Source organism: Amblyraja radiata, chromosome 12, assembly GCF_010909765.2.
Source record: "Amblyraja radiata isolate CabotCenter1 chromosome 12, sAmbRad1.1.pri, whole genome shotgun sequence".
Taxonomy (NCBI): domain Eukaryota; kingdom Metazoa; phylum Chordata; class Chondrichthyes; order Rajiformes; family Rajidae; genus Amblyraja; species Amblyraja radiata.
The window spans coordinates 55,636,566-55,649,384 of record NC_045967.1 but is presented as its reverse complement, the minus strand read 5'-3'; the positions used below and the strand labels follow the sequence as shown (position 1 = coordinate 55,649,384).

Sequence of the window (12,819 nt, the reverse complement as noted above, 5' to 3'; positions counted from 1 at the left end):
TCAGAAATGAAAGCATTTTCACGCAGATGGCCTCACTGGAAAATGTTGATTTTATAGAATGGTTAAACAAATCTCAGTTCAAAAATTCTTCCCAGAAGAGCATGTTTTGTTCCTTTTCAAAGCTGTGAATCTCATGTGTTGGGGAAGGTTTAAAGTTTCAATTATTTCCTCTATGGTGGCATGTTTGTCTTGGGAATGTGGGTTTTTTCAGACTTCAGACTTTGGAGAGACAGCATGGAAACAGACCCTTCGGCCCACCAAGGTCCGTGCTGACCAGGGATCACTATCCTACACACGAGGGACAATTTATCATTTTGACCAAAGCCAATTAACCTACACACCCAATACCCCTTTGGAGTGTGATAGGAAACTAGAGCACCTGGAGAAAACCCATGCAGTCACAGGGAGAACGTACAAACTTCGTCCAGACAGCACCCGTAGTCAGGATGGAAACCAGGGCTTTGTTAGGCACAACTCTCCTGGCGAGCCACTGTACCACCCTGTTGTGAGGATGGGAGAGATGATAAAGCAGTGAAAACAGCACTAGCTTGCATTTCCATGATGTCTTGACCAGATGAAGTTACTGCAAAGAATGTTCAAGCTACATTGATCGCTGTGGCGCAGGTGGTTGAAGGTCAGGGTCTCAAAGCACAGAATGGATGCGTGCAACAAGGGATTACTGAAATGTGGCGACTTTGTGCATTTTATTTGCATACAGCGTTTTATTTTTCTTAATTCCCATTTGGGTTATCTGGGGCTTTCTGTACTTGTATGAGATCCGGAACAACTTCCGCACCTTATGCAGTAAAGCAGGTGGACACTGGCACTTTTAACGAGTGACAATATCGGGTGGGACTTGCAATGCGATAACAAAGAACTGCTGGTTTGTGGAAAAGAAAGACACAAAATTCTAGAGTGGGTCGGGCAGCTTCTCTGGAGATCACGGATAGCTGATGCTCCTTCTTCACACTCAAAGTTGGTATCTTGTTAAATGTGGGGCTGTTGGTTAAGAGAATGGTGAGAGGCATCAAGACTCAAGTTGATAGTACACACCTGGATTTTGGAATTGGTTGTTAAATTAAGAATGGAGAAAGATTATTTGTGGAAGTGAAAGAACATCGACTTTGTGACCGAAGATAGCCACAAAAAGCTGGAGTAACTCAGCAGGTCGGGCAGCATCTCTGGAGAAAAGGAATAGGTGACATTTCGGGACGAGACCCTTCTTCAGACTGACATTCAACTCGTGTGTGTGTGTGTGTGTGGTCACGTTTAGCTTGGTAAGTGCTAATAAGATTGGGTTGCAACCTGCTGAAGGTTGAATAACTATATTGTTAGCGTCTCTGTCTGGCTGAACATTTTGGTAATGGCAATTGTTTTAAAATGCTGTGTTATGAGAATGGAGAACTAATTGGTGGTTGATTGCAAATCAAGTGCATCTTGTGATCACAGTAATGTTGGATCGTTACATGGCTTTAACATTGCAACGATGCAGGAGTTATATAAAAGTTTAGCTTTTTCTAATGCCACATGAAAGGAGCATATGATAGTCAGAGGGAAGAAGACAAATTACATCACATGCAATTACATTTTTGAGCAGTGGATCACTCTTACATTAAACAGAGCTTCCATTTTATGCACATCTCGATCCTATAAAGATTATTTGTGTGAATGAGTTAGTAATCCACGTTGTGACGCCCTGCGTTTGCAGGGAATGTGGATAAAATTGGCAATGAATACTGCAGGGACATTTCTAAAATGTATTGTCTAATGTTGTATGGTAATGTGCTGGAAATGGAACACACTCAAATAATGATCCCCTCATCATGTTGCCTGAAATTGGACATTTCATTTGCATTTTAATAGCCTCTGGATTCATCTTAATTCACACTGAAAGCTTTCCTTTGGCCACTAGGTAGTTTAGTTTAGAGATCCAGTGCAGAAAGGGGACTTTCGGCTCACCGAGTCCGCCGATCAGCGATCCCCGCACACTAACACTAATATAAACACACGAGGGACAAATTACGATTATACCACACAAATTAACCGACAAACCTGTGCGTCTTTGGAGTGTGGGAAGAAACCGGAGATCCCGGAGGATACCCACGCAGGTCACGGGGAGAACGTACAAAACTCCACATAGACAGCACCCGTAGTCAGGATCGAACCCAGGTTTCTGGTGCTGTACGGCAGCACCTCTAGTTCTGCGCTTTAATAGTCGAGGAGAGATGATCGGTGAAATGTATTCAGAAGTAAATAATGGCTCTTGTTTTCGTCTTAGACTATAGGTGCAGGTGTAGGCCATTTGGCCCTTCGAGCCAGCACCGCCATTCAATGTGATCATGGCTGATCATCCACAATCAGTACCCCGTTCCTGCCTTCTCCCCATATCCCTTGACTCCGCTATCTTTAAGAACTCTTGAAAGTATCCAGACAACCGGCCTCCACCGCCTTCACAGGCAGAGACTTCCACAGACTCGCAACTCTCTGTGTGAAAAAAGTATTTCCTCATCTCTGTTCTAAATGGCGTGCCCCTTATCCTTAAACTGTTTGGCAGGCAGGTAGGTCAGCATTACATTGTAATTGTTGTACAAATCCATCTGCCGGCTTTTCCCCTTTCTTTAATCAGTCTGGCCCTTTACAACTTTGTCCTTCCTGCCTCCATGTATCAGGAAACTGCGGGCAACTGAGAATCTGCAAAGCAATCAAAGGCTATTTAACCGCAGGAATCTGCCAATAAAATTGGCCATGTTTTTACATTTCTGTAAAAACTCAATGGTTAGCTTGTGCACTTTCGGACAGGAAATCTGACCTTATCTGATCTACCATATTTGTGTCTGTCTCGTAGGGGACAGATAAATGTTCTCTGAATTTGACTAGAAATCTGTAAATTTGCAGAAACCTATCACCAGCAATGGATAGGTTATACAGGCATTTGGTTGGGCAAGGGCTGATTAGGGACAGTCAGCATGGTTTTATGCGGGGGGGGGGGGGCGTGTCTCACAAATCTTGAGTATTTTGAAGACGTGATGTGGGCAGAGCTGTAGATGTTGTGTACATGGATTTGAGTAAGGCATTCGACAAGGTTCCGCATGGTAGGCTGCTCTGGAAGGTTAGGCCACATGGGATCCAAGGAGAGATAGCTGAATGGATAGCAAATTGGCTTCACATGGAAGGAAGCAGAGGGTGATGGTGGAAGGTTGCTTCTCGGACTGGAGGCCTGTGACTAGTGGTGTGCCTCAGGATTCGGTGCTGGGCCCGTTACTGTTTGTCATCTACATCAATGATTTGGATGAGAACATACATGGCAAGATTAGCAAGTTTGCTGATGATACAAAAGTGGGTGGTTATGCATAGAGTGAAGATGGTTGTGAACAATTGCAGCAGGATCTGGATCGATTGGCCAGATGGGCTGTGGAATGGTTAATGGAATTTAATACAGAGAAATGTGAGATAGACAATAGGACATTCGGCCCTTCGAGCCAGCACCGCCATTCAATGTGATCATGGCTGATCATCCACAATCAGTACCCCGTTCTTGCCTTCTCCCCATATCCCCTGACTCTGCTATCTTTAAGAGCTCTGTCTAGCTCTCTTCAAAGCATCCAGAGAGCCGTCCTCCACCACCTTCTGAGCCATAGAATTCCATAGACTCCAACTCTCTGTTTGAAAATATTTTTCCTCATCTCCGTTCTAAATGGCTTACCCCTTATTCTTGCATGTTGTTGCATTTTGGGACGTCTACCAAGGGCAGGACCTACACAGTGAATGGTAGGCCTCTGGGAAGTGTTGTAGTGCAGAGGGATCTATGAGTGCAGGTGCATGGTTCCTTGAAGAAGGTCGAGTCGCAGGCCAAAAAGGCTTTTGGCACATTGTCCTTCATCAGTCAGAGTATTGAGTATGGAAGTTGGAAGGTCATGTTGCAGTTGTATAAGATGTTGGCAGAGCTGCCAAGTAGTACGGATTTTCGGTATTTTGTACGGAAATGCGATCAGAATATGGATGTACGGATTTGCTTTGTAGAATACGGATTTTATTTTTAAATCAGCCCGACTTCCTGTTTCATCTTGCTGCTTAAAAAATGCAAGGATATAAAATGTCATACTGTAACTCAAAAAATTATAGCAGATTAAATCTATTGGTATTTTCAATTTCAAGATCTGGATGATTATTTTTGTAAGCTTTGATCTGCCTATCCTCCAGGTTTAAACAGAGCGCTGTCAGTTTAACGCATGGGAATTGAAACGAACAGCGCTATGGGTTCTAAAAATAGTGTTCCCAGCTGGAGCGTCATTACCTTTACACATAACGCTATGGCCACAGCTCTATGGGTCACGGACTGTTAGGTGAGGGAAGGAGGGAGAGAGGGAGAAGGCAGGGAGGGTGGAAAAACGGAAGGAGTTAGGGAGGGAGGGGAGGAAATGGGAGGGAGGGAGAGAGAGGCTTCCAAAATGGCTTCTACATCATCATCTGATGCTAAAAGCAGGAAGCAGCCGTTCAAACAGAAGTATACAAAGAGATGGCAATGAATGCACTGTCAAGTAAGATGCATAGAAGACATGTCAATTGGTAGCAAAGTTACGCATTCTTGTACTCTTACGTGGGTATGACCGCACATAAAAAGAACACCTTTTTCAGCAAAATGGCACCGCGAAAAATACTGATTTCCTCAGCAAAATACTGATTTTCAGGTACTAGAATCGCTGTATCTTGCTTCTTGGTTTTTCAAGGATGGATGGATAGTGATTATCTGAAGAGTTTCTTGCAGCAAACTTATGAGGAAAAGACCAAAATAATTAAAAATGGCAGACCAACGCCGGAACTTAAAGAATTCAACAGCGCAAAGGAATAAAAATAATCAGACCATTTAAAACAGCTTGGTACAACAGGAAAGAGTGGCTATGCGGTTGTATTTCAACAAATAGACTGTTTTGTTTCCTGTGCCTGTTATTTTCTGTATCTAGTTGAACTGTATGGGTAGCAGGTGGATACAATGATTTAAATAATTTGCCTAATGCTTTAAACAAGCACGAGAGATCTGCTGTGCATTATGAATGCCAAATAGCATTGAAGACATTCGGGTCTACACGGATCGACTTGCTCATAGATAAGCAGAAGCAACTTAGCATCGATATTTACAATGAAAAAGTTAAGGAGAACAGAGAGATACTAAAAAAGTTAATGTACTACTTGCTTTTTGATCAGCCGAGACCTTGCTTTTCGCAGTGATAATGAAAACAAAGAATCGCTAAATTGTGGAAACTATTGAGTTACTGAAATATACAGCAAAACTTGATGAAAAAATTTTTCTGGCATTTCTAACAAGATACAAAATGACTTGACTGAAGCAGTAGGCACAGTCCTAGATAAAAATATTAAAGAAGAGATTGCAAAAGCCCCATTCATTGCCATAGAAGTGGATGAATCCACAGATATTTCAAATACAGCTCAGTGCTCTACAATATTACGGTATTTTACGGACTCTGAAATTAAAGAAGCATTCATATGCTTTGACAAACTTAAGGACAGAACTGCTACTAGTGTAACAGAATGCATATTCAATAACTTACACAAATATACTTGTGCTGAGAAACTTGTAGCACAGACATACAATGGAGCAATGGTAATGGCATCGAACTTAAATGGTGTTCAAGCTAAAGTAAGAGAAAAGGCACCATCGGCTTTATTTACCCACTGCTATGCTCATAAGTTGAATCTTGCTCTGTCTCAGTCAGCTAAATTCATACCTGAATGTACGGGCCTTTTCAAGACCATTGATGCTCTTGCATCATTTTTTAGTAATTCGACAAAACAAACGCAATTTCTTGATGAAATAGTGCAGAAACGCATTCCAAAGGCAGCACCAACCAGATGGACTTCAAACTCAAAGCAAATCCAAGTAACTTGCGCTGCGCATGCGCTGTAGGCTGGTGCACGTGCGCTGTGCAGCACATGCACGCAGTCCACGGTGTAAAGGCAGAATTTCAGCTGCCTTTATAGACCATTGCCACCGATGGCTTGAAGCATCGTTGACGGCACGTAAGCTGCACATACTTCCGCGTGTTAAATGTACCGTGGATGAAAGGCACGGGAGAATTATACCTACCTAAGAGAGCGATCTCTTAGGTAAGCATAATTCTACCGTGCCTTTAATCTTTATATTTAATAATGACCATTTTATTATTTTAATCAGGGTAGGCACTGCCTACCTTGCCTACCCTGAAGGCACGTGCCTACCTTGCCTACCCTGAAGGCACGTGCCTGGTCTCTATTCCTTGGAGCGTAGAAGGATGAGGGGTGATCTTATAGAGATGTGTAAAATGATAAGAGGAATAAATCGGATAGATGCACAGAATCTCTTGCCTGAATAGGGAAATTGAGGACCCAAGGACATAGGTTCAAGGTGAAGGGGAAAAGATTTAATAGGAATCTGAGGGGTAACTTTTTAACACAAAGGGTGGTGGGTGTATGGAACAAGCTGCCAGAGGAGATAGTTGAGGCAGGTACTATCCTAACATTTAAGAAACAAACAGGGATATGGATAGGACAAGTTTGGAGGGATATGGACCACACACAGGTGGGTGGGACTAGTATAGCTGGGACATGTTGGCCGGTATGGGCAAGTTGGGCCGAAGGGCCTGTTTCCACACTATCACAACTGATTAAGCAGTAGATGCCAGCAGTGGGGGTGGGGGAGGGGGGGGGGGTAGGGTGGCAGATGCCACAGTGGCTTTCAGATAGGCATGTGGATATGCAGGAAACGGAGGGAACTGGATCATGTACAGGCAAAGCAGATTAGTCTACCTTGGCATCATGTTCATCACCGACATTGTGGGCCGAAAAGGGCCTGTTCCTGAACTGGAATGTTATATGCATTGTTCCTTGATATTTGCAATCTTATTTTGCTACCAAAACCTCACAATACTAATCTCAGTTTCAAATAAAAACATGTTCAGGAATTTATAGGGCTGTCCAAAACTCTTCTATTTTCAAATCTGCATAATGAAGTCACAAATACCAGCAAATTCATGTGTTCAGACTCCCAGCTTCCCACTGTTTCCTGAAAAAAAAATAACGTGTGGGTGGAATTTGCAAAGGGACTCGGATGTAGTGAGTGGGCAAGGCTGTATCCAATGGATTCAATGTGGAGAAAAATGACATCAGTTATTTTGGATCCAAGAATGAAAAATCAGATGAGAATGTGGAGGAACAATCATTGTGCGTGTTCTTGTTCACGAATTACAGTCTCATCTGAAGTCTTCTTTTGACGTTTATGGGCTACAGTTCCGTTTCAGCTCAGTTTAGTTTATTGTTCGTGTACCGAGACACAGCTGAAAGCTTTTGTTGCATGCTATCCATTCAGCAGAAAGACAATACATGATTACAATTACAGTGTATGGGAATAACATTTGGTGCATGGTAAAGCCAGCAAAGTCTGATCAAGGATAGTCCAAGGGTCACCAATGGCAAGTTCAATGTTTAATAGCCATCTGCAAGTTGACCTTGATAGTGGCTGTTCCTGTGGTGTGGGCATTCATTGCAATGCCATTGGGAGTTTAGAATTTTGACCAGTGACAGAAAGGTGTTGTTTATTGTCATGTGTACCGAGGTACAATGAAAGGCTTTGCTTTGCATGCTATCCAAAAAGATCAGATAATACTATACATGAAATGCAATCAAGTCAAACTGAAGTACCATAGGTAGAGCAAAGGAGATTATAGCATACAGAATGTAGCATTGTGGCATATCAGTTCAGTACACAAAGGCCAATGTCCGCAATGGGGTTCTGGTGAATTGGACAGTACCCTAGCTTATGGAGGGACCGTTCAGAAGCCTGATTACAGAGGGGAAGACGCTGTTCATGAGTCTGGTGGTGCGCGCTTTCAAGCTTCTCTCTCTTCTGCTGGACGGGAGGGGGGAAGGAAGAATGAGCTGGTCTCTGACAATTGGCTGCTTTACCAAGGTAACGTGAAGTGTAGATGAAGGTTGGTCTGTGAGATGTACAGAGCCACATTTAGTACTCTGTAATTTCTTGCGGTCTCGGGCAGAACTGTTCCCAAACCAAGTTGTGACGCAACTCGACAGTGCGCTTTCAGTGGTGCATCTGTGGAAGTTTGGAAGAGTCATTCGAGACATGTGGAATTTACTCACTCTCCTCAGGTTGTGATATCGATTCTTGGCTATCGCATCAATATGGTCAGACGTCTTTCGCCGTATGTGTCCAAGGCAGGATTTTGTGGCATCTGGAGGCGAGATTACAAGACAAGTTTTTATTTACAGCAGGAGCGGTAGATGCCTGGATTCTGCTGCCAGTGGAGGTGCTGAAAGCAGATTCGGTAGCAACATTTAAGAGGATTTGTGAACTGGTGAAAAACAGAAGGATATTGACCATATGCAGCATGATGAGATTAAGTTATCGTGGCATCATGTTCGGCACAGACGTCATTAGTTGTAAACTCTATTTATAGGTTTGCAGATGATGCCACCGCAGTGGGACAGATCTCTGACAATGATAAGACAGAGTTTGGAAAGGAAATAGAGAACTTAGTAGCATGGTGTGAAGACAATAATCTCACCCTCAGTGGCAGCAGGATGAGGCTGGTCAGTGACCACAGGAAGTGGGGTGGGGTACTAGTGGGGTGAAATACCAGTTTGCCCTAGACCAACCACATTGATGCTACAGCCAAGAATGCTCACCAACCTCTCTACATCCTCAGAAGGCTAAGGAAATTTGCCGTGTGTCCAATGATACCAGTTTCTGCAGATGCACCATAGAAAGCCCCCTAGCCAGATGCATCGGACCTTGGATTGGCAACTGCTCCGCCCAAGATTGCAAGAATTGTATAGAGTTGTGAACGCAGTCCATTGCATCACACAAACCACCTTCCCTCTCCCCGCCCAAACCCACTGACAGCATCTATACTTCAATCGGCATCTGGAAAGCAGCCAACGTAGAAAAGGTCAACCTTCAGCCCGGTCACTCACCCCTTCCCTCATTGTGCAGAAGACATGTACCACTCTATTCAAGAACATCTGCTTCCCTGCTGTTATCAGACTTGAATGGACCCCTCATATGGTAGGATTGAATTTTCCATCTTCCAATCCACCTTGTTGCTGCCCTTGCACTTTTTCCTCTCTGTTGCTGTAACACTATTTCCGGCACTCTGTTTCCTTTCTCTTTTACACTACCTGATGAACACATTATGGTATGATTTTCCTGGAAAACATACTAACAATCCCCGTACACTAGCACTCCCCGTACTCCACTGCCTCCACTCCCCCCCCCCCCCCATGTATCTTGGAGGCCTGACAATAGTGAACCAATACTGTCGGTAGGGACTGTTCCTGCGCTGTACATTTCTACACTCTATGAATTTAAAATACTTAAAAGTTCACGTGATTGAGCAGCTGAAGTGTGATACTGATCTCGGATGTTCGTCCAGCTTAACCCTTAATGAAAAGATGAGTGGAGCAATTTGAAATCCAAAGTTGCTCATTGAAAACTTCTGAGGAAATCACAACAATTGAGATATAATTTACAACTTTGCAGGTTCAATGTTTAAAGAATTGAATGAAAGTCAGATCTGAGAAGTTACAACTTTTTGAGAGATAAGCAGAACAGGGGATGAGCAGCGGGCTCCAGAAGCAGCTTGTAACATGCACCTTCAGACGAGCACGTGACTGCGTGCTTTAAAGTGTTTTAACCTTGGTGAGGTGCCTTTCAGAAACTTCACCATACGTTTATGTTCTAGGGAAACTCTTCAAAATATAACTGGGTATGAACTAATGTCTACAAGTTTTCAGAGGTGGCATTTTAGTAAATTACCTGATGAATGGAGGGTGGCACAGCGGTAGAGTTGCTGCCTTGGAGGGCCAGAGACCCGGGTTCGATCCTGACCACGGGTGCTGTCCGTACTGTGTATGTCCTCACTGTGACCGCGTGGGTTTACTCTGGGTGCTCCGGTACAGGCCTGTCGGTTAATTTACTTTGGTAAAGTTGTAAATTGTCCCTAGTGTGTAGGATAGTGCTAGTGTACGGGGATTGTTAGTTAGCACAGTCTCGGTGGGCTAGAGGGCCTGTTTCTGCGCCATATTTCTTAACCAAACTAAACTAAACAAATCCATTTATTGAAGCTTTGTGCATTTGGTTACAACTGTCAAATTAATCTTCAATGCCTTGTCTTCATGTTCTTAAATGAAGTCAGTAACTCATCTCTGAAGAAGGGTTTCATCCCGAAAAGTTGCCTATTTCCTTCGCTCCATAGATGCTGCTGCACCCGCTGAGTTTCTCCAGCATTTTTGTGTACCTTCGATTTTCCAGCATCTGCAATTCCTTCTTAAAAACTCAGTAACTCATCCAGCTTCCTCAGCCCCATCTGGCGTCAGCACAATTGTGTTTCCATCTTAAAATACAGCAAGTCAAAATTACTGTTAAGTTTGCAAATTAATTCACTGATGATTATTTTCCAGAATTTCTACCTGGATACACAGGCAATTAAGGTTGGCTTCAGAGCATAGTCTTTAGCAAAACCATACAGTACATTTCTGCAGATTGGTCAACAATCCAGCCTTTCAATTGAGGTTTCAGAAAGACTTTTATCATTGGCTTGGATGCCTTTGGCTAGCTAGGTGATTGATACAAATACATCGATAGATGCTCCTGAACACATCATCAGTGATGTAACCTAGGGTCATTGGGTGTTTCGGGTCTTTCAACATCAGACACCCTCACCCAGGCGACCCAGCCGTGGTTGATCAGACCACGACTTGTGTTCAGGTGGCATTCGCTCCTCCCCATGGACCTCCTCTCCTGATCCAGAGCCATCTTGATGCCTTCTCCGCTGCCTCTGTGGTGTTCTTGATGGCCCTTCTCCTTGCCACTCCGTTGATGCCCAGTGCACTCAAGGCTTTGTAGAGCGATTGCCCTGCAAAACCTCTGCAGCCAACAGTTGAGGTTTCAGAAAGACTTTTATCATTGGCTTGGATGCCTTTGGCTAGCTAGGTGAAAGATTATTTTTTATAAAATGCACCTAAATTTTAAATTCTTTAAATTCAACTATCATTCCTAATAACATTATCCTTAAATGAAATGACAATGCAATCTCCCTGGCCCATGGGAATTATTAGGGCAAACTTTCACCTCCGAAAGAGCTTGCAAACTATTTAGTTTAGTTTGTTGTCACGTGTACCGAGGTCCGTGAAAAGCTTTTGTTACGTGCTACCCAGTCAGCGGAAAGACAATACATGATTACAATCGAGCCATTTACAGTGTATAGATGCATGATAAAGGGAATAACGTTTAGTGCAAGATAAAGACCAGTAGTGTCCAATCAAAGATAGTCTGAGGATCTCCAATGAGGTAGATAGTAGTTCAGGGCTGCTCTCTAGTTGTGGTAAGAATATTCAGTTGGACAATAGACCGCAGGAGTAGGCCATTCGGCCCTTCAAGCCAGCACCGCCATTCAATGTGATCATGACTGATCACCCACAATCAGTACCCCGTTCCTGCCTTCTCCCCATATCCCCTGACTCTGCTATCTTCAAGAGCCCTATCTAGCTCTCTCTTGAAAGTATCCAGAGAACCTGCCTCCACTGCCCTTAGAGGCAGAGAATTCCACAGACTCAGTTGGCAGATAATAGCTGGGAAGAAGCGATCCCTGAATCTGGAGAACCTCCTTTTACCTCTTCCTGTAGCTGTGTCCATTTTCCTTTCTAAACAGATATGGTATTCTCTTTTCAAGTTATTGTTGAACCATTGGAACCCTGTACTTTGAAGCTCTGCGAATGCTGAATTATGAAGTATATTCATGGCTGAAGTAGATTTTGTCTACAAGAGCACTGAGCTGGAATGTGGAGTAATGGTCAATGATCGAACCTGAAAGGTGTCAGAGCAGTAACGAGGGGTGTATGACCTATTCCCAGCGTTAGAACATGGAGCAGTGAAGCACAAGAACGGGCTTGCACAGAACTCCGGCCTGCAGAGTTTGTTCCAATCATGATGCCAACACCAATGCTTATCTGCCTGCACGTAATCCATATCCTTCCATTCCCTGAATATCTGCGTGCCCATCTAATAGTAGTCTCTTAAATGCCTCTCAGGCCATTTATTCCTGATAGTTTGCAGCAAATATAATTGCCTTTCATCTCTCCTCTGGTTTATTTTTAAGTTAAATTAAACCTTACATGTGTCATATTATTTAGAAATGCGCAGTGTAGAAAATGGCAGAAACTGCATATGTAGAACTGTACCCTTTTGAGCACTGCAAATAAATCCTGTTATTTTCTCCTTTTCCAGGTTAATGGCCATCAGATGGTGGATGAACCCATGTTAGCAGATGAAACCTATTCCCATTGTGTAAGTATGGTGCAGTTACGGTTATCTATTTTGCAGTTTATGCTTAATAATTTATTGTAATTATGCTCTGTTGTCCGTAATGTAGCTTCAGAAGTATATTGGGCAAAAGTCTGTGGAATTCTCCGCCTCAGAGGGCGGTGGAGGCCGGTTCTCTGGATGCTTTCAAGAGAGAGCTACATAGGGCTCTTAAAAATAGCAGAGTCAGGGCATATGGGGAGAAGGCAGGAACGGGGTACTGATTGGGGATGATCAGCCATGATCACATTGAATGGCGGTGCTGACTCGAAGGGCCAAATGGCCCACTCCTGCACCTATTGTGTATTGTCTTTAAGACAATGTAGTGCAAATGGCTGCAGTATTGAAACTTCACTTTCTTAATTCCTTTTGAAATTAATTTGTCTTTTCTACGCGCCCCAGCCCACCAACCCAAAAGAACGGCTTAGTTGTGCAAGTTGTTGGTGAGGCCA

General features: G+C 43.5%; 1 protein-coding gene across 1 annotated transcript in view; it reads left to right on the top strand.

Moving 5' to 3' along the window:
- LOC116979236 (ribosomal protein S6 kinase alpha-6) overlaps positions 1-12,819 on the top strand; it is an 83,246-nt gene that overhangs the window by 21,176 nt on the left and 49,251 nt on the right. Inside the window, exon 2 of the mRNA XM_033030820.1 lies at positions 12,293-12,352. Within this exon, the coding sequence (XP_032886711.1) occupies positions 12,293-12,352 (60 nt within the window). The remainder of the gene's footprint in view (positions 1-12,292; positions 12,353-12,819) is intronic.